Raw genomic sequence first — 22,050 nt, 5'->3', positions numbered from 1 at the left:
TGCATACTTACCAGGTTTACTGCCAGCATGAGAAAGAGATATGTACACCAATCTTACACATGGCTACATTAGTCAGACCCCATCTGAGGGCTGGAAGGTTAGGCCTCTTACCAACCTTTTGACACAAGTCAAAAAGGGAGGTAAAAGAAAAACAACACAGTACAAGTGCACAACTATAATGAATAAACAGAGTGAATTGAAATAAAGTGCATTAATCACTTAATACCCAAGTGAGTATAAGTAACTAGGTTACCAATGTAACGGTATTTCTAGCCCGGCCTGACCCACCCAATCTCACATTGGCCCCTGTGGTCTAACCGGACCCCATTACAGTGTGAATATGCCTGACGGTGCACCTGCTGGCTACAGGACTCCTGAGTCTCCCGCATGATGGTGTGTGGGGAGAACCCGTCTAGACAGGCAGCTGAGGTAGTGTGTTGAGTCTCACCTAGTTCCAGTGCAGCGCCTCCACCTCAACAGGGTCCCTGCGTCCGCATGGGAATGATCCTGTTGAGGAACTCCTCCGTGGTGCTCCTCTCTGTACACTCATTCCACAGAAGTACACGAGAGGATTTCTGAATGAACACATCTTTATTGAATGATGTGGGCTAGCTGCCCCTCGCAGTTGAGACTTAGCCTCTCATGATTCTCCATGCTGCTTCCCTTCAAAGGTGATTCTTTACTTTAATAGGGATTCCCTATCCCCGCAGGGATCACTATCCTGTGCCAGGTCCCTGGACACAGTCTCCTCTGGAGTTACCGCAACTCTTCCTCTCAGCAGAACTCAGGTCTCATACCAAGACTCTCCAGCAACTCCTGCTGGGCTTGAACTAGAACTAAGAACTGTACAGCAACTAACTTTTGAGCACAGTGCTGTGCCTTATGTACTTTCTGAGGCTGACACACCTCTGACATCACTAACCATGGAGTCAGAGCATGTGACCAGTCCCAGCCATACACAGGGCACCCCACCAGGGTGTGAGGGTAAACCTCCATAATTACTGCTGGCATGCCCACACTTACCAGGCCTTACTGCCAACAGGAGAGATGACTGTAGGCATTTTACATGACCGCTACATTCTCCCCCTGGTGAATCCCATCGTCCTCGCTGGGACCTAAATTTGTACACCTTCTTCCAGGAAGCACTGTAACATAGGACATAATTATGTTAACATTCACATACAAATTTTCAGAATACCATAACAATGAATACAGTACATTCCGCCAAGCCCGCCCCCGACCAGCAGCCACGAACCCGCGTAATGTGTTAGTACCCCCTAAAAATAGTGATCTGGGTCAGGTTTTCTCACCTCCCTGTTACCCATATCCAGGACCGTGACATAGTAATGCCGAGGCGATCCTCTCTCTGGCCTATAGGTCACCCTATGTTTGTGGACATTTCTCCCTATGCTCCACACTCGCATCAGGGTGTCTATCCTTTCCTCCGCCTTCTTACCTACAATGGCGCTCCCCCTATTGACTAAGTACAACTCTATAGTCTCTTGGAGCCACCTTTCCCTATTGTCCTCAATTTCATCCATCAGGGGCTCCGGAACATAGGGATACTCCAACCCGTGGGACTTTTTATACCGGACTATTATAGCCCTCTCCGCCCTACTGACCCTGGTCAGGTCAGCATTACCTGCCCTCCCAGGTAACACCCATGATAGGGGCTCATCAGGATCGACTGGATCTGACAGTGTGTCGGGACCCATGGGCGCTATGTCTCTACGCTCCAGCTGGAACCACCTCTTCTGTAATTCCTTGTCCCTCTGCTCGGGTGTGAACTCTCCCTCTTTCCACCAGAAATCTACCACGTCCTCACGCCGGATGAGGAACCGAGTACGGTCCATCCACGCGGAGTATCCTTCAAATAGCGGGGCCCACCACCGGGTCTCCTTAAATGGGTTAGGCCCTGGCTCCCTGTCGTCGTCAAATGAAAATACCCCTGACGACCTCGTGGATCGCGATGGGAACCACCTCGAGGACCCCGGAGCCTTTACTGCCGGTTGGGGTGCTGTATCTGCCACCCTCAATTCTCCCTGTCCCCTTGAATCGCCCTCCGTAGCGCCACTGCGCTGCCTTTCCCCAGTCCGTCTTCCCTCTCCCCCTTGTGAATTGTCCACGTACTCCAGGCTAGGCGGTGAACCCGGTGACCGTGTGATGGGGGTAGGGGTATTAACTATGGCGGGGGTTTGGGCATAGGGGCACGGAACGGGACCCCACGGGGTTACGACCCGCTCCTGGCTGTCCGTAGACTGGTCCAAGGATGATGTCTCACCCTCCTCAGTCCTGAGATCGTCTCTCCAATTTCTGGGCCTTGTAAGTGATCGGGGACCTTCCCCCGATCGCCGAAGCGTCGCTACTTTTTCTTCATGGGTTCCGCCGTCGCCACCGGAAGTGAAGTCCTCCCCGGAACCGGAAGCATCGCCATCTTGCGTGGGACCCCCATGCGGGATCTCTTCTTCCACGACGACATCCGGTTGCTCCGCCGTCGCCGCCGGAAGTGATGCCGCCATTCCACGTGCGCTCGGGGCCTGGCGCGGCCCTTCCAGCGCTTCGCCGTCTGTTGTGACCAGGTAAGAGATAGGGCTTTTTGGCTTACCCGTCCGCAGGGGTGTAGGCGTCTCTCTCCCGTCTCCGCCAGGTCCTGGGATGGCGGGACTCCGTCGGTCGGATCGCCGATCTGCGGGGGACGTCCTGCCACTCACCCCACGGGGTGTCGTTCTCCCGGTCTGCCTTTTCAGCTCCGCTTTTACTACCGCCAGCTCACGGAGGTCCTCATCTGAGTAATCCCCTCGCCCGGACTTAGGGGTCCCCGGGCGGGGTGACAGTCTCTTTTCCCCGAACGCGGGGGTTGGTTCAGCCGCCTCAATCGCCAGTGACCCAGCCGACTTGACCGGCTCCAGTCCCTTGTTTCCGGGACTCGCGCGGTTGCTCCATAGCGCGCCCGGGGACTCGGCGGAGCGCCTTGTCACGTCCACCGGGGGGTCAGCAGGCTGTATAGGAATGAATGTGGGCATAGGCCACAGGTACAAAGTCCCGCAATGAGGGCAACGTGCCGCTGTATTGACCGTGCCTCCGGGCAGCCCGCATTGTAGGCAGAGCCCGACCACCGTCTCGGTGCCAGCCACCCGTACCACCAGTAGCCCGCCGGGTACTGAGTAGGGCTGGGTGGAGACCATCGTGCCCACAGTGGAGGAGCAGGCCATTCTTTGTACAGGAGCCACTTCCTGTACAGGTCTCTCCTTCTCAGTGGTTCCTCGCAACTGACTGATGGAAGTTGCTGGATCCGCCACTCCCTGCTTCGGCTCCTCCCTTCTCTGACAGAGCTGGAACCCGCCCCCAGGGGTTGCAATAATGGGCGGGTCCCACAGGGGAATATCATGCCCCTTAATTAAGGCCGCACCTCTCTCAGTCCTGGTGGGCGCGGTTAGCGTTTTCGCGCCAGTCTCCTCCTCAGAGCTGAGGTCCTTTCCCGCGGCTAGCTCCCGCCTTTTTCTTGCAGCCGCTTTTTGTGCAAGATATCCCTCTTTCTTGCACTTGCCTTCCGCGGCCGGAACTACTTTCGGTAGTGGCGCCGTCTGGATATCCATCCCTGGGCCCAGTGGGTGCATTCCCACAGGCCATAGTTGAAAGTCACTCCCCCTGGTGGAAATCAGGGGAGGGTCCCATAGACTAAGCGGTTGACTCAGCACAGGGGCTGAGTGAGTCACTGTCCATGCAGGCGCAGCCATAGCTTTCGCGCCATACCCCCCATCAGGGCGGGGCTCTGCTGTTCGCGCCATTCCCGGCCAGCTTTTTGCAAGTCCTGCACCAGCCACATTTTCTGTAACTGTCCCATGCGGTTTCCCTAGCAAGCGGGAACCGCCATTTTGGTTGATTTTTGCGCCCAAAAAGTCCATGTGTTTGCTCTCCTCGTGGGGTTCTCCCCCAATTATTACAATGTCCTCACACTCTTCAAGGGTGGCCCCTCGCTGTCCCAGACAGGATAAAAACGGGGCAGCCACGGCCTTCGCTCCGCTCCAGAGCAGATTGGTCAATGATAACTCGGCGACTGTTTGCTCTTCAGTGGGTTGCACGCCACGGGTGCCCTCCCCATCACCCTCTGGTCGCCATTTTATGTTCTCCGCACCACGCAGATCCTCCATCCTCTCGTAGCAGTTGTCGTACATGGGGCTCCGCTCTGCGGGGCAGCCTCCACATCAGTACAATAAAGATGTTCAGATGCACCACCACATGTGTACCCAAACTAGGCTTGACTCAATGTGCACAAACTCAGGCTAGGCTCACTCTCTCAGTGTCTGCTGTGACTCCTTCCTCCCCGTCTGTGCTCCCTACGGTGAGTGTCTGGAATGGGCTAGGTACTCTGGCTTCTGCTGCCATGCAGTACTTGGGGCGTCTACCTGTCTTGGTCAGCCTAGCGCAGACCCTCTCCAGGACTCCTGACCAAGTTAACAGGCTATCCCTTCTGGCATCCTACCAACTAGCACTGCCTCAAGGTGACTCGGTCAGCTATAGCCCGGCTCCAAACCCCTCACTCCTTTCAGGCCCCTAGGTTGTCCCTGCGAACTGACAATACCCCGTCAGCCCCCTGACCACCCCTAGGTCCGTCCCTACGCAGCACAAAGTGGCAGCAGACACTCTCCCTGTTTCCCAGTGTGCCTAGCTAGAGCCTGTCCTGATGACAGATCTGATCTCAGCAGCTTGCCTCCAAATGTAACGGTATTTCTGGCCCGGCCTGACCCACCCAATCTCACATTGGCCCCTGTGGTCTAACCGGACCCCATTACAGTGTGAATATGCCTGATGGTGCACCTGCTGGCTACAGGACTCCTGAGTCTCCCGCATGATGGTGTGTGGGGAGAACCCGTCTAGACAGGCAGCTGAGGTAGTGTGTTGAGTCTCACCTAGTTCCAGTGCAGCGCCTCCACCTCAACAGGGTCCCTGCGTCCGCATGGGAATGATCCTGTTGAGGAACTCCTCCGTGGTGCTCCTCTCTGTACACTCATTCCACAGAAGTACACGAGAGGATTTCTGAATGAACACATCTTTATTGAATGATGTGGGCTAGCTGCCCCTCGCAGTTGAGACTTAGCCTCTCATGATTCTCCACGCTGCTTCCCTTCAAAGGTGATTCTTTACTTTAATAGGGATTCCCTATCCCCGCAGGGATCACTATCCTGTGCCAGGTCCCTGGACACAGTCTCCTCTGGAGTTACCGCAACTCTTCCTCTCAGCAGAACTCAGGTCTCATACCAAGACTCTCCAGCAACTCCTGCTGGGCTTGAACTAGAACTAAGAACTGTACAGCAACTAACTTTTGAGCACAGTGCTGTGCCTTATGTACTTTCTGAGGCTGACACACCTCTGACATCACTAACCATGGAGTCAGAGCATGTGACCAGTCCCAGCCATACACAGGGCACCCCACCAGGGTGCGAGGGTAAACCTCCATAATTACTGCTGGCATGCCCACACTTACCAGGCCTTACTGCCAACAGGAGAGATGACTGTAGGCATTTTACATGACCGCTACACCAATAAGGAGCATCTGCTGCTGTGATAGGGTGGTCCAAGACCCTGAATCTAGACAAAACAAAACACAAAACAGAGCACAACGCTCATGGTGAAGTAAGAATGAACAATTTATATTAAAAAGTAATTCAAGGTTCTGCGTACATCAGATTAAGGTAAAACAGGCATGTAACTGTAACTATGACAGTTGTTACCACTCAGGTATCAGGACACAGGAGAAGGCTGCAGCGGATCACCCAATGTCAGGAATCTGCAGTCATATCAGGCTGTGCTTTCATCTGCTGGGCTCTTTTAGGAGCGGAGGGTTCCCTTTAGGCTTCCACGTAATCCAGGTAGATAAATCCCAAGCTCCGTTTAGGAGTAGCTGGTAGAGGGACAGTCTCACCGATCAGGGTCAGCTCTTCCTCCCACACAGCAAAGTGATAGAATACTAAGGGTACTAGTAGATCAATAAAAGTATAATTCCAACTAGTTTCGTAGCAACTATAAAGGCCACTTCATCAGGGCTTTATTTTTTCTTTCAAAAAGGGAGGTACCTGTAGGAAGGGAGCTCTCCACATCATTCCAGGGCCTGTGGGGGCTCCCTCTAGCGGGGAAAGCTGGGTGTCTTGGAGGGGCAAGGGTGTGTGATTCTTGGGGGGCGGGGGGTGAAGGTGTGTGTGCGTGTGTGTGTGAGGAGGAAGGTTTCATTTTTGTTTTTTAATTACAGTATTGGAGCAGGGGGTCTCTGAGGCTGAACCGCATTGATTTCAGCACCTGGCACCCCCTGCTTCCAGAGATCCTTACCGCTGTAGCAGTGCCGGTATCTCCGGCAAGTTTAAAGGTCACACGGGCCACTTGGAAGCTGCAACGCCTCCCTGTTGGTCCGCATTGCGCAGGAAATGTAAATGTCACCGTTATGTTAGGAACACAAGTTCCCCGTCTGCATAGATACCGGCATCACCTATGGAGGAAAGTATCTCTGGAAGCAGGGGGTCCCGGAGTCGATATTAACACAGTTCAGCTCTGGAGACCCCCTGCGTCCGGGATTAAAATATAAATATCCACAAATTGCAAGCCAATTTGGGAGGAGCCCCGGGGTGTTCGTTTTCTGCAAATGAATGGTAAATTCTCTGTACCTCGCAGCACTGCCGAGGCATTGAGAGCTTTATAGTGTTACTGATGCGTTTCGTTACATGGGTAGGTTCGAGCTCACCTAATTCTGTTTTGCTCTATAATGGAAGCTGTGGGCAGATTAGAGAGGACATATTTCGCTTTGAAAATAAACCAAGATGTAGCCAGGCCGGCCTCGCATAGCTAAGAGAAAAACCGCACGACCTGGCGGCGCTGGGGAACCGGACCGCAGCGGCATGTCAATCAGATGCTTTCCCCGATGGCCACGGTGAGGTTCCCCCGGGAATAGATTGCAGGTTATACCATGAATATAGATAAGTGTAGTAATAATATGGGATATTGCACTTGCAAATGGGTAGCATAGTTTAGTGTTGAGTGAACACTTTCCCCTGAGTGTTACTGAGAATAGCCAATTATGTCAAACCCAGTACAATATTAGTAAAGAAGAACAAGGAGACAGGTCCACTGATGTAAGCCAAATATTCAATTTATATCATATAAAAAGAATATAAGAACTTCCAACTCAGCCCCTGATGAAGTACTTGCCATGCGAAACGCATTGTGGTTGTTCTACCAGCTACACCCTGTGGATTGTATGTACTTGTAGTGGTGTCTTGGCATGCCGGACGCCAGTTATTCTGCTACCAAAGACTTGCACTTGGCTATGCTGCTGTGAATACGCCGATGGTTTCTGAATTGTAGGTTCGGATATAAAAAAATAAATCAAATATATGATTTACCTCAGTGTGTCTGTCTCCCTGTTCTTTACTTTTTTCCAATTGTGTGGAGTGGATCACGCCATCGGAGGCGGGCAGCAAGAGGAAGCACAGCTATGGTTGCAAGCTCATAAACCTGGATCAATACTGGGACAAGAGCTGACTCGCGCAGAGGGAATTATTTGCTCCAGTACAATATAATTACTGCAACAGGTTGTTTGCAGGATCCATTTGTCTCCAGTACCAGTACACTTTCTTGCAACCACAATTCACGATTTGCAGTAATGAATGCGGATGGAGAACTTTGCATGCCCTGCGAATTTATGTGAACTCCTCCACACCCCGAATGCAGGATTTGTATGTATATAAATGTTTTACATTGTATGGCCACCATACACAATGACAAGACCTCAAGAATTGCTTTGCCCTCGAGAGATTCCAGGATAGACCAATTAACCAAAAGCACTCAGATTAATAGTCCTTAATAGAGACATAGTCCACCAGTGCCCTCATCTCAGAGGTTTCCAGCTAGAGACTATTCCTTAAACATGAACAGACATTCTGGCTGCACTACAAGATTACATCCACTCATTAACCCCATGGTCCTCAGCAAAAGACCACTATACTCAACATTCAGCATATATTATATATGACACTTAACAGCAAAGCTGCACAGGTGTGTATCAGTTGAGTGAGTCACTCAATCCTGGGTATATTGGGCTTGTGATGGTGCCAGCCCACCATTGGAGCTCTTAGTGCACTAAAGTGTTGCAGGCCTGTACTTCAAAAAGTTACTTCGATACCATTTTAATTGCAGCGGGTGCTCGGTGCTGAATTTGTTTGCGAATGTACCTGGGCGCTATCTCTGTTTGTTATATCTGATGTGCAGAAATATAAAAAGAGTGGTGTAATACTGCCTGTAGATGGTTTTCGGATGGTATCCTCTTGTGACTCGGAACCCCAGCAGGATCTATCCAGGACCCTTATAGTTAATGAATACAAAAGAAATGGGGGAGCACAATGGTTGGAAACAGGCAGTGTTATAGAACTGATAGTTGCTCTTTTTTTATGGTGAAGCAGTTGTAACCTGAGTGGGTGTCGTGGCTCAGGTGTCTAATGTCTAATTGGGAGGATGGACACACATGGGTGTATGTGTGTTGGTGTAAAGGTGGAATAAAGGTATATAAGACTTACACGGCCTTGTGTAAGCCCAGTCGCATCAGAATTTCTTTAGGAATCCCGTGTACTCCTGATGGGGCTTTTCTTCTTGCGATGTTGGTTCTTCTTCTTGTCTTATGGTCCACTTGCTCCGTTGGTTCCCAACGCCGCTCCAGGGGAAATTTTCTCTCGTGTAAACAAAAAGGAGGATAGGGTTAACATATATAATTGTATACACGTCAATGAGGGGGGGGGGGGGGGGATGGTGTGTTTTTTAAAACACCAAGACTGGTATTCTATATAATATAGTGTAGCACTCACACGGGCTAGTGTGGGTGTTATCCTATCTTGGTATCTTGTTCAAAAGAAGTTGCCCAATCAATATCAGGTGATGAAAGGTTATATAACCACAGTGTCACCTAATGCAGTGTATAAATTTTTTTTAGGTGACACTGTGGTTATATAATTAATTTGTACACTTTATTTAATTATTTTTTATTTAATAAAATTGTAGTCACATTACACTTGATTGTTTATGTAAGGGCTCTCACCCCTGCACGATCATTCAGTCCTCCTTGGGCATCAGGCTGTCTTTCTTCCACTCCAGGGCAGGTCTGATGCCTGGGGCCCGCCCCCCCCCTCCTCTGTGAGGGCGTGATGACGTCACCAGGGGAGCCTCTGCTGCCAGTGAGGGGGCGGATCCCTGAGTTTCCAGCTTCCTGCAGGACAGCCATCTTAGCCTGTTACAGGTGTAACGGGTATTCCCTATGAATATAACCGCTACTACCTGCTGTGCAACCTGTGTGGCTCTCAGGAGCCTAAGCCTCCGCTTGGGGAACCTGGGGTACATGCATGCTATACATCTCGTGGTGCAACGCCTCCACCTGGGAGGGATCCCAACGGAGTGGAAGAAGGCCCTCACAGGAAACAATCACACAAAGCGAGCAATATAAAACAGGACTGTCTTTACTGCATATTATAACGTATATCATCACATATAAACACAACCTCCATGCGCCACGGCAGACGCTAACCACTCTGGGCGTCACGGCGGACGCTAACCACTCTAGGCGTCACGGCGGACGCTAACCTCCCACAGAGTGATCCCACCCCGTGTCCAGTAACCCCCACCCAAATGTCTCGCACCCCCAAAGTCAAATACCACTGTGCATGTGTATGTGTGACTGCGCAGCCACCATGTCTGGTGATAGGCCTGGTTGGTGCACGTGAGTTGCAGGTTACCTGCCCGGGCTCCAGCCACGGGTACCGCGATATCACTGGAGATCCGCCCGATCCGACGTTGTCCTCCACACCGCGTTGGGTGAATTCCAGCGCGGATAATATCCCCTTAGTCCCAGGGTCTTTGGTGGAGTTCTGAGCCCAGAACCCACCTCGCAGGGCCGCACGGCTTCAGCACTGTGTCCCTGACTAAGCAACCAATTAATGGGGCAGTGTCCCTATCTAGGGCCTGTCCCTAAGCTCCACAAACTACTAGGTGGCTCAGGACCTAACTGGGACCTTGGGGGCTGCTGGCCTAATGCAGAGGGTCACTGACCCCTGCATCCACCTCTTACCCCTAGCTGGTCCGGATCCTGACTCACTGCGTGCTGCCAAAACCCCGCGAAATGTATCTATCTTCCTGCAGGGCCATACTTAAGCCCTATTGGCTCCCTGGGGTCATGTGTCTCTGCCCCTATGCACCCTGGGGGCTGGCAGTCTATTCTCGCGCATGCGCGAGCTGTCTGGGGCCTCCCGCGCTGTGCTCTGCCACTGCGCATGCGCAACAGCCCTATGTATGGCGGCGCCCTTCTCACCGGCCGCCGGGGACCCCAGCAACGCGATCGCGGCCTCGGCAACCAGCCCGATCGCGTCCCCGGCAACCACCCGACCGCGCCATAGCAACCGGCCCGATCGCGTCATAGCAACCGGCCGCAACACACACCGCGCGCTCGCAACAGGGAAGGAGGGGGTGAGTGCACGAGGGGGGACCTGGCTACATCCTCCCCCTGGTGAAAACTCCAACGTCCTCGCTTGGACCACATAACTTCCCAACAATGTACAAAAATTATATAATAAAAAATGCAGTAACTATATAACTTAGCACAGGTAACTCTAAACGAGATTGCATAACTCGTTGAGCATCACAATCACAGACTGTATCTTACTACGAGAACACTGCTGAGCCTCATAATGGGGTGCCCCCATTTGATCGTAGGTAACCCGAGTTCTTCGGCAACTCCCTCGGGGGAGTAATACGCATAGTCCTGAGGCCTAGCCTCTTCCCTTGAGGGGAGAAATGTCTCTGAGGGTACAAAACACGGGCTCTGTGGATCCAAAGGCTGGCCTGTTGGTGCCACCTTAGTAGGCATTGGCCTACGGGGCCCTTTACCCGTAGCTCCTTCGGGAGATGCCCCTTCTGCGGAATGGTCCCTTTGAGAGGGTCCCTCCATAGGGTCTTCAGGAGTTTCAGAGTGAGTCTCGTTAGTTACAGTCTCTTGACCCACCTCTGATAGATCGAACTCACAGTTGAGCGGTGTGGCCTGTAGTTCCTCTTCTTCGTCTCCCACTTGGGGAATGGGGAGAAGGTGATTACGATGCCAAACCTTTACCCTGCCATCGGTGTCTCTGATGCGATAAACCGGGAGGCCGGGCATCTGTGACTCCACCTCATATACGCCATCTCTCCACCGGTCCGCCAGTTTATGTTTTCCGGGGATTCCCAAATTACGAAGTAACACTGCATCCCCAGGACGTAACTCTCGATACTTGACTTTATTATCATATCGTCTCTTGTTACCAGCATTCAGTTTGGCTGTAGACTTCTCAGCCTGTTGGTAAGCTTGTTGCAGACTGTCTTTTAGCCTTTGCACGTACTTAAAATGAGTGGTATTGGGTATCCCATCCGTTGATACTCGGAGACGCACATCTACTGGGAGTCTGGCCTCCCGCCCAAACATGAGGAAGTATGGGGAGAACCCAGTGGACTCATGGCGAGTACAGTTGTACGCGTGTACCAAAGTTTCTACATGACGACTCCATTCTGTTTTCTGCATTCCCTTCAGGGTTCCAAGCATGTCCAACAGGGTCCTGTTGAATCGTTCAGGTAAAGCATCTCCTTCAGGGTGGTACGGAGTCGTCCGGGATTTGGCGATGTTCAGCATTTTAAGTAATTCTCGGATCAGAGTACTCTCAAAATCTCGCCCTTGATCGGAGTGAAGTCGGTTTGGAAGACCGTAATGAACGAAGAACTTTTCCCATAGAACTTTCGCGACCGTGATAGCCTTCTGGTCTTTTGTGGGGAAGGCCTGTGCATAGCGGGTGTAATGGTCCGTGATGACCAGCACATTACCGATTCCTCGACTATCAGGTTCGATACACAGGAAGTCCATGCACACCAGGTCCATTGGACCAGAACTCTTAAGATGGGCCATGGGAGCTGCTCGAGTAGGCAACGTCTTACGTTGAACGCACCGGGAACAACGGCGGCAGTGGTGTTCCACCGCTTCCCGCATCTTGGGCCAGAAAAACCGGTCTCGGACTAGCCCAAAAGTCTTCTCTACACCGAGATGCCCGTGTTCATCGTGTAGAGACTTCAACACCATATATCTCAAGTTTTGGGGTAGAACTAGTTGTCGCCTATCAGGGTGGTTATGATATTGGACTACCCTATAGAGCAAGCAATTATCTATCTCGAACTTGTCCACCTCACGCATGAGTAACGCGACCAGATCTCGGGGAGCACTCTTCAATAGAGCGGGGTTCTTCCGTTGAGCGGCTTGCCGGATTATGCTGATTACTGGATCTCTTAATTGATAGTCCACTAAGTCTTTCCATCTTATGACTTTATCATGGGTTATGTTCATTCCTGCGGGGTCGCAGTAGGCAGCAGGGATCGCCTGCGACTGGCACCCTAACGAATCGGCAACTCTTAGTTCAGAGAATGCTACCTGATCATTGATGACGGCCGCTATACTGCACATTGCTCGCATCCCAGGTCCAGGGATCTCTTCCCATTCATCATCATCAGGGGTAGCACTCAATCCTGGTCGTCGTGATAGAGCATCGGCCCCAATGTTCAGAGGCCCTGGCTTGTACTTCAGGGAGAATCGGTAGTTACATAGTGTCGCCAGCCATCGGTGTCCGGCTGCATCCAATTTGGCGGAAGTATTGATGTACGTGAGGGGATTGTTATCGGTCCTTACCTCAAACGTAACACCATAGAGGTAATCATGAAGTTTCTCCGTGATCGCCCATTTGAGAGCCAGGAACTCTAACTTGTGCACCGGATATTTCTGCTCACTGGGTGTCAGACTGCGGCTGATGTAGGCTACAGGCCGAAGACCCTCGGGGTGCTTCTAAGGACAGCGCCCAGTCCATTGAGACTGGCATCCACATGCAGGACATATGGTTGTTCTGGGTCAGCATATGCAAGCACTGGTGCTTCAGTCAGGCTTTTCTTCAAGTTCAGGAAGGCCCGTTCACACTCAGGCGTCCACTTATCGCCAAACGCTTGACGGGCCGACGTGGCCTTTCTCCCAGTATCTTCAGGGTATATCTTCAGCAAATTATTCAGGGGTTTAGCTCGACTAGAGTACCCTTCCACGAACCGACGGTAATACCCACAGAAACCGAGGAAGGATCGCAGTTCCGTGACATTATCGGGACGCGGCCAGTTCACCACCGCTTCTACTTTGGCTGGATCAGTAGCAATCCCCTGGGCAGACACGATGTGTCCCACGTAGGTCACCGAGGTGTGACAAAACCTACACTTGTCGAGTGATAGCTTCAATCCTTCTTGGCCAAGACGATCTATCACCTTCAGCAGCCTCTCCTCGTGTTCTTCTAAGGTCTTTCCGAAGACAATGATGTCGTCCAGGTAAACCAGACACTCCCGGGGGGTTCATGTCCCCTATTGTCTTTTCCATCAGCCGCTGGAAGGTAGCAGGGGCTCCACATATACCTTGGGGCATACGCGTAAACTGGTAGAAGCCCAGAGGACAGACGAAGGCATTCTTTTCCTGATCCTCTTCACTCATGGGTACCTGGTAGTACCCAGATCGCAAATCGAGCACACTAAACCATTGGCTCCCGTTCAGAGCATTCAGGATCTCTTCAATACGAGGGAGATTGTATTGGTCAGGTACCGTACGATTATTCAGAGTTCGATAATCGACGCACAATCTTACAGATCCATTCTTCTTCCTTACTACCACTATGGGTGATGCATAAGGACTCCGTGACTCCGTCAGTATTCCAGCGGTCTTCATCTCCTCCAGGACATCCCTTACATCGTCCACATCCCTGGGGGCGATACGACGAGAGCGTTCACGGAACGGAGTGGCGTCACTCAGCCTAATAGTGTGTTGGGCGCTGCGACTGCGGCCCACATCCATCTCGCTGGTAGAAAATACTGTTCTTCTTTCCTTCAGCTTGGCCGTCAGTCGACCCTTCCACTCAGTTGGCAGGGTCGAGTCTCTGAAGTTGAAGTCCAGGTCGACTAACTGCTCACCTACTGCAGCGGCGTTCACCTGAGGCGCTGTTTCTACAGGGCTCACGGGATATATACTGCCCAGACTTTGTCCTACATCGATGTCCATTGGAAATGGAGAGATGTTTTGGATATACACATGGGTTCGGAGAGGAATTCGGGTCGTCCACTCTCTTACTTCAGGTATTACCCTATATCCTCTCTGGATCTCTTCCTCAGGGTCACTCTCCAGAGAGAACAGATGATCGGTCTCCTCCCGATCCGGATAACAGCACCAGACGGCCAGGCGTTTCACTCCCCCTGGTGAAATGGTCGTCAGTCCGCGTTGACGATTGTAGAGGTCCCCGTGACGCTCTAGGGCATATACTCGGTTGCACTCCTCTCTCAGTACAGGATCCAGGAGTGTATTGGCCATTGGCAATTCATTAGTCTCCTTCAAGTAGGCTCTGATTACAGCTCGTACTATATCCGTATTTGTCCCCAGGATGACCGGGTACTGACACTGTCCTTGAGGCTTTGGGCACACCATTGCCTCCACATGCATGGGATGTTTCTTGCCGGTATTCAATTGAAGTATCTCCAGTTGAATGCTCACAATCCCATCGATAGGGTAATCCTCGTTGCTCAACCCCCTCACCTTCATATGTTCCGCCGACCACAGGGGACAATGCTTCAGGTGCTGGTTGTAGAAGTGCCAGTATATTATGGTCACTTGAGACCCGGTGTCCAATAGAGCAGCAGCATAGACTCCCTCTACTACCACACGTACGATGGCCGAAGGGCCCACCTGACAGTAACCATCTCCCCCTGGAGTTCCTTCGCCTGGGCTCAGGTCAGGAGGGGCTTCGGGAGGCGTGGGGGTGGCCTCGGTGGTTTTGGCTTCTGAGGTCTGCCTCTGACAGATCATAGCCCTGGCCGAGCTTCCCTTACGGGGCGTTTCCTTTTCTTGGGTGACTCCATTAGGGCACTCTCTAGAGAAATGGCCTTTCTGTCCACAGTTATAGCAGACGACGTCTTTAAGGTCCAGTCGTCTTGGGTAAGTGGGGGAGGATCTCCCCGAAGCCCGCCCTTTCGTTGAGGGCAACTTGGGTGGCGCCTCTTCCTCTTTGACAGGTGTCTTGGTCCGGCGAGCGGAGGCTCCCGGGGTGTCACTGGCCGGAGGATCTCTGACCTTGGTGCCTGCATGCAGCTTGGTATAGGCCTCATGCCCTTTTACGATCCCCAGAATGTCCATGAAGGTAGGGGGAGGTCCCTCCTTTAGTAAGCACCTGATCATGATCACGATGTGATGCGTGGGGATGGCCCCTCGGAGGAACTGCTTGCGCCGATATTCGTCCATCTCTGAAGCTAGGATGAGGCCGCAAGTTCGCAATTTCCACAGGACCAGCTGGATGCGTTGCAGGAAGTCGGACAGGTCTTCCTTCTCCTTCTGTCGGAGAGTGTAATATTTGAACCACAGCTCGCTCTCCTCTTCCTCTCTGCCATAGATCTGGACTAACAAGTCTAGCATCTGGTGAGCAGAGAGATCAGGGTCTTGGTCACGCTGTGCACTGACCATGGTGGCCGCTGGGGGTCGTAGGCTTTCCAGGATTCTCTGCCGTCTGACCGTTTCAGAGCAGGGCCATTCGTCGATCACCTTGAGGGTGTGCTCCTTCCAAGAATCGATACTTTCTTCGCCTGTGGGGACAGGAACCGTTCCTGAGATCGCCTTCAATTTCCTATAATTTTGGGCTTGAGCGGACGTAGTTATCGCTTCCACAAGCTGCGGGAATGTCACTCCTAGCAGGGAGCCGTCATTGTCGGAGCCACTGGCTATCGCTGCTCGCGGCCTGTTAGGGGTTGGGGTAAAACTGTTCGCGGACCGGTTAGTAACCGGTGATGTTGGCGGACTACCGGCCCAGCTGGTGGCCCCTTGCCTAGCATCAGAAGAGAAGGTCACTCTGGGTAGGGATATATCTGATCGGATGGGGGTACTGGCAGCCATATCTCTGTCGTCCCAACCCTCATGTTTGGGGAGGGAAGTGACGTGACTGGAAACAGTTCCAGGGTAAATTAGAGGGCACCCTTGCGGTAAAGTCTCTGGTAGATACACTACTCGTGGGCCTCTATCAGGAAGTATAGCTTGTTCAGTGGCTAGCAATAGGGTGTTCTCTTGCCGGTCAATGTTATAGTGCTTGCTGACGAGGCGGGCGCCCGCCAGACCAGGTAATGTCCTTACTGCGCTGCAGACAGTAAAACATGGAGACATCGGCAGGCACCCCGTCTACGGCGACCACGTGTCGCAGAAGCTCTCCTAGCTTTTCGGCCCAGTCGGCCACTTGTTTGGGCGTGAGCGCAGACATGCTGACTGACAGGGTAACGGTAACTACAAAGTGGGGCACCCCAGGACTATCTCAGCAGCGCCTCCAAATGTAACGGGTATTCCCTATGAATATAACCGCTACTACCTGCTGTGCAACCTGTGTGGCTCTCAGGAGCCTAAGCCTCCGCTTGGGGAACCTGGGGTACATGCATGCTATACATCTCGTGGTGCAACGCCTCCACCTGGGAGGGATCCCAACGGAGTGGAAGAAGGCCCTCACAGGAAACAATCACACAAAGCGAGCAATATAAAACAGGACTGTCTTTACTGCATATTATAACGTATATCATCACATATAAACACAACCTCCATGCGCCACGGCGGACGCTAACCACTCTAGGCGTCACGGCGGACGCTAACCTCCCACAGAGTGATCCCACCCCGTGTCCAGTAACCCCCACCCAAATGTCTCGCACCCCCAAAGTCAAATACCACTGTGCATGTGTATGTGTGACTGCGCAGCCACTATGTCTGGTGATAGGCCTGGTTGGTGCACGTGAGTTGCAGGTTACCTGCCCGGGCTCCAGCCACGGGTACCGCGATATCACTGGAGATCCGCCCGATCCGACGTTGTACTCCACACCGCGTTGGGTGAATTCCAGCGCGGATAATATCACCTTAGTCCCAGGGTCTTTGGTGGAGTTCTGAGCCCAGAACCCACCTCGCAGGGCCGCACGGCTTCAGCACTGTGTCCCTGACTAAGCAACCAATTAATGGTGCAGTGTCCCGATCTAGGGCCTGTCCCTAAGCTCCACAAACTACTAGGTGGCTCAGGACCTAACTGGGACCTTGGGGGCTGCTGGCCTAATGCAGAGGGTCACTGACCCCTGCATCCACCTCTTACCCCTAGCTGGTCCGGATCCTGACTCACTGCGTGCTGCCAAAACCCCGCGAAATGTATCTATCTTCCTGCAGGGCCATACTTCAGCCCTATTGGCTCCCTGGGGTCATGTGTCTCTGCCCCTATGCACCCTGGGGGCTGGCAGTCTATTCTCGCGCATGCGCGAGCTGTCTGGGGCCTCCCGCGCTGTGCTCTGCCACTGCGCATGCGCAACAGCCCTATGTATGGCGGCGCCCTTCTCCCCCCGGCCGCCGGGGACCCCAGCAACGCGATCGCGGCCTCGGCAACCGGCCCGATTGCGTCCCGCAACCACCCGACCGCGCCATAGCAACCGGCCGCAACACACACCGCGCGCTCGCAACGGGGAAGGAGGGGGTGAGTGCGCGAGGGGGGACCTGGCTACACAGGCATTGGGGAGGCTGTCTCCTCGTGGAGCCCTGGGATCCTGCCCTGGTGGTGCATGACGTCATCATGCCGCGTCACGATGGGGGCGTCGACATCCAGGAGCAAGGCAGCAGTGATCGTGGAGGGGTGAGTACCCATTTGTGTATAAATTGCGGTATGTTTAGCATGTTCTGTAGCCCTCTCCTTGATAAAGGCAATCTATTTGCCGAAACGTTGGACCTTTTGGTGGCACAATAAACTGCACCTTTAGAAAGACCGTGTGCCTGCTTCCATTCTTTGCTCGAATACCTCTGGGATGTCTGGACCTCCTTGGATACAGCGCACCGGCAGATAAGTACCCCCCTCCAGCACCTACCTAGCGGTGTGCATGTGCTTCTACATATCATTAAGGGATTTCCTCTGGTTAAAAAAAAAATAAAAAAATCACACCCCACTGCGACATAGGAAAAGAGCGGCTTTACAGTATGTTGCAAACCTCCCTGGCAGCATAGGAGTTAATTCTGGAGGTCATACTAATGCAAGTATACTGGTGTTTGGGGAGAAATACACACAAGACAAGTTTACACATTACTATTTTATTTCATATTGTTTGGGGAGACGGGGGTGTGACTTTAAGTTGGCGAGAAGCCAACAGCTGTCTGTAGGGCCACCGATGAGCACGGGCAACTGAAGGGTGACAGGAAAAAGCCCTCTAAGTGTTTGTGGGGATTCCCAGGTGAAAGTGGAAAGATAATGAATAGAGGATGCAGTCATGGGAGCGTCGCGTTTGCATCAGAAACAAACAAGGAATTCCTGGCATCCATGCCAACATCCGGAGCATGGCAGTTCTGGAATATTCCAGGCCAATGTCAGACCAGTCATCCTTTTATACACAAGGGCTCGGGGAGGCGTTACTTGCAGTCAGATCGGTCCTGGACAGGAATTCCATACACCTCCACCTCACACAGCGTCAGGTGCTCGCTGCGTCCTGGGATGTCAATGCTGACATAACGTCCCTCCATCCGGTTGCAGCCGACGGTTACGGAGGGAGACGAGACGTCGTGGATCGCGTCACATCTGTGGATTACAGAGACAGGAGAGCAGATCTGAGAAGCAAGGTCTTGTGAAGCAACACACACACACACGTTAAATCATTAAACTATGATAGTGCCAGCCAGGGCTACTCAATTAGACTCTGCTCTACATACTGATCAAGTCTATTTTCCTGGACTCCGAATACAGATACCACTCCCCCACTGCAATTCCAAACTGGACTGGAGAGATTGAGAGGCCGTTGTGCACAATTATCCAGATCCAAGCTAACAAAAACACAGAATCATAACCTCATGGTTCATTTTGAGCTGGTCTACTTTCCTTTTGCATAGTTTACCCGTTTATTATTTCCCTGGCACCAGCTGTTACCATGGCCAATGTGTGAACGGCAGTGGACATTTTAACCTCCCAGTGCAGGTTTCTAACAGAGGGACATTTAAATCCTGTGGAGAAACCAGGAGCCAACAGTGGGAAATGCCAAACTCCCTGGATAATAACCAGAGTGGAATATAACACTGTTCAGCTAGGGAGACCCTCCAGTTCCAGTACTGGAAGAGTTGACTTCTAAAAGAATAACAGTAGATGTGGTAGTTGTATGCTAGTTACTAAACCGTATATATTGGAGTGCAATAGATTTAACATGACGCTGCGGGGTCACGTGACATCGCTGCGTCATTTCACACCAAGGGGGAGAGGAAGAGCAGGCAGGGGGAATACTTTGCACACCCCTGGTATAAGGGAACCAAAATATATATTTTCCTTTTAATCTACGGATGTTAGAAGTAGATGTGAGGATTTGGGAGGTCTCCGATGCACACAAAACTACACGTCTCCAGAATTCTGCCCTCCAATAAGGAAAATGTATACATAGTCAAACATCACTATACTCACACAGAGTTCTTCCTATAGTTTTTAGAGTTCCCGATGCGGATCAGCGCCCCTTCCAGACGCTCGTTGCAGCAGTCCTGTCTGTTCACCACGTTCACTGTGCTTATTTTGTAACTTTCCTTCAGGTCCACCAGCCACCAGGCAGGACTGTCATACCCGGTGTGAGTGCAGGAGCCATCCCCGTAAGCGGCAGCTCTGTTATCATCCACGGCACGTTTGGGATTCCCGCCTGCGTACACCGAGCTCTGACAGACGTGAGCGTCCCGGGCTACGTTCTCCCCTGAAAAACACACAAAGGAGAAAAGTTATATTCAAATGGAAGAATACCAGGTCTTCCCTCATTTATTACTGCAGTCGAGCCACTAGGCTGTCGCGAGAAGCTGTCAAGCCATCAGATTGCATTTAGAAACAAATTCCCCTGAGCGTTTCTCACTGCAGATTAGATGTAAATTAGAGGCCCATGGTTAGATCAGATCAGGAGGGTGGGATCTTACTGCACAATTTCCCATTTACAGCAAGGCAAAAATCAGCCGCGCACACAGCATTATGGGCCGTTTTCAATACACTAAAGAACAATTCTCCCATTCTGCAGAACGTCTCGTTGTAGATCTGATATATTCTGGCTCCTCTATCAGTATGGCCGGATTATAGAGGGTGGAGTAGAAATAGAACCCAAATACAGCACTCAGGTTCACGCTCTGTGTGTAGTGAATGATTTAAAACATAACTTTATTGTATCACATATATAAAATAATGGGTGTTAAAAACTGACGACCTGAAAGAATAGTGACCTTCAATACTAGAACCATATAGGTTTAGGGTCTAGAGTGCAAGTGTGTTCTGTGAAATACAGATAGCACATTAAGCTAAAATCCTTATGAGGATCTGTCCAATCTATACGCACTGGCTCTGAGGTGAGTACTAATGGCCGCGGGCGCCTATAGCGAACGTCATCCACCTGAAAGGACCTATAAATACCTGCCTAACAGCAGGGTACACTTAGGATTACTTACACTCACGCCTTGATAAAGCCTCTCGCGAAACACGCGCGTCGGCGGCTCTGTTTCCCAACGTGCACGCGCAGGGGTCTGATCTTCACCGCATTCACAGTCTCAGACTGCGAGGTGAAGCGGTTCCCTGCTCGTGTGGTTATACAGGCTCTCAAAGTGCCCCGATGGACACTCTGAGCCTCTCAAGTCCTCTCTAGTACTGGCATCTGTTGCTCTATTTATGGTAGAGGTACTATGTACTAATCAGGTCCCTTGCTTTACAGCGAGCTGCATTGGACACTATTACCACTCAGGGATTCCCTGATAGCAGCCTATAGGGACTCTAGATTCAACAACAGCACTCAGACTGCTTATATATGTAATTTGTCTTCAATGATCCCTGGTTTAAGGAGGTATCAGTCACTGTACATAAGTATACCTGTCCTCAGGGTCACTACATTTACAGTTTATCACCCATTAAGCAGCTGAGAGCTCACTATTGCCGATTATCGCCTTTGATTTTTATTGTGTACCAGCTCATGTACTGTATTCTGATAAAATTTACCGTTTCTTTGGTTGCTACCCATATCCAAATGTGTTAGTGTGCTCTTCCCTGCATTAGTCTGCACATAGTGCAATTAACCTGTGCACACCACCACTGAGGTTATTAGGGGTCAGACCCTCACTATTACTCTACATTATAGCAGGGCACTACAGGTCAATCTGACCAAGCACCGCACCTACCTATAAGGTTACTACAATTACTCCTCACTTACCTTATTAGCATTGTGAGTGACTGGTAGCAACTTACCTGATATTCCCTGAGCACACATTAACTATCTAGCCTTTCTGGTTCGCTATAGGCGCCCGCGGCCATTAGTACTCACCTCAGAGCCAGTGAGTATAGATTGGACAGATCCTCATAAGGATTTTAGCTTAATGTGCTATCTGTATTTCACAGAACACACTTACACTCTAGACCCTAAACCTATATGGTTCTATATGGTTCTAGTATTGAAGGTCACTATTCCTTCAGGTCGTCAGTTTTTAACACCCATTATTTTATATATGTGATACAATAAAGTTATGTTTTAAATCATTCACTACACACAGAGCGTGAACCTGAGTGCTGTATTTGGGTTCTATTTCTACTCTACCCTCTATTGTGCATATACCCAAAGCACCGTTCATTTATTACCTGTCTGAGGCAGAAGCAGGGGCTCCCCTATTATCTGGCCGGATTATAGACTTATTTTAAGACAAAAAAAAAAAAAAAAAAACCACACCACACTTTCTATATAATTTAATGAAAACTGCCCTTAATGAGGTGTAGCACCCTTGCTAAATTATATTTATTTATAAAATATTTTACCAGGAAGTAATACATTGAGGGTTACCTCTCGTTTTCAAGTATGTCCTGGGCACAGAGTTAAGACAAATAATACATGGTTACAAATACAGTTACATAAATGAACAGGGTATACATTATATACAAGACATTGCATGCACAGTTAAAGATA

At 51.2% G+C, this 22,050-nt stretch overlaps 1 protein-coding gene across 1 annotated transcript; it reads right to left on the bottom strand.

The window, feature by feature from the left end:
- Nucleotides 1–18,232: 18,232 nt before the first annotated feature.
- LOC142474629 (pentraxin fusion protein-like) lies at nucleotides 18,233–21,117 on the bottom strand. Its single transcript, XM_075580879.1, has 4 exons — nucleotides 21,096–21,117; nucleotides 19,545–19,821; nucleotides 18,516–18,677; nucleotides 18,233–18,287 (listed from the first exon to the last, which is right to left on the bottom strand). Exons 1-4 carry the CDS (start codon nucleotides 21,115–21,117, stop codon nucleotides 18,233–18,235), a joined length of 516 nt encoding a protein of 171 aa, XP_075436994.1.
- Nucleotides 21,118–22,050: the final 933 nt, after the last annotated feature.

The sequence above is a fragment of the Ascaphus truei genome, chromosome 2 (genome assembly GCF_040206685.1).
Source record: "Ascaphus truei isolate aAscTru1 chromosome 2, aAscTru1.hap1, whole genome shotgun sequence".
Taxonomy (NCBI): domain Eukaryota; kingdom Metazoa; phylum Chordata; class Amphibia; order Anura; family Ascaphidae; genus Ascaphus; species Ascaphus truei.
Note: the sequence above shows the minus strand (reverse complement) of the source record. Positions and strands in the feature narration are given on the sequence as shown.

Bases quoted from the DNA above. Each gene is read 5' to 3' on its own strand.
- LOC142474629 (XM_075580879.1), bottom strand. From the start codon at position 21,117: ATGGGTAGCAACCAAAGAAACG. The intron at 18,678-19,544 runs GTGAGTATAGTG...TGTAATCCACAG, and splicing joins AACTATAGGAAGAACTCTGT to ATGTGACGCGATCCACGACG. The intron at 18,288-18,515 runs GTAACGCCTCCC...GTCACCCTTCAG, and splicing joins CAGGACCGATCTGACTGCAA to TTGCCCGTGCTCATCGGTGG.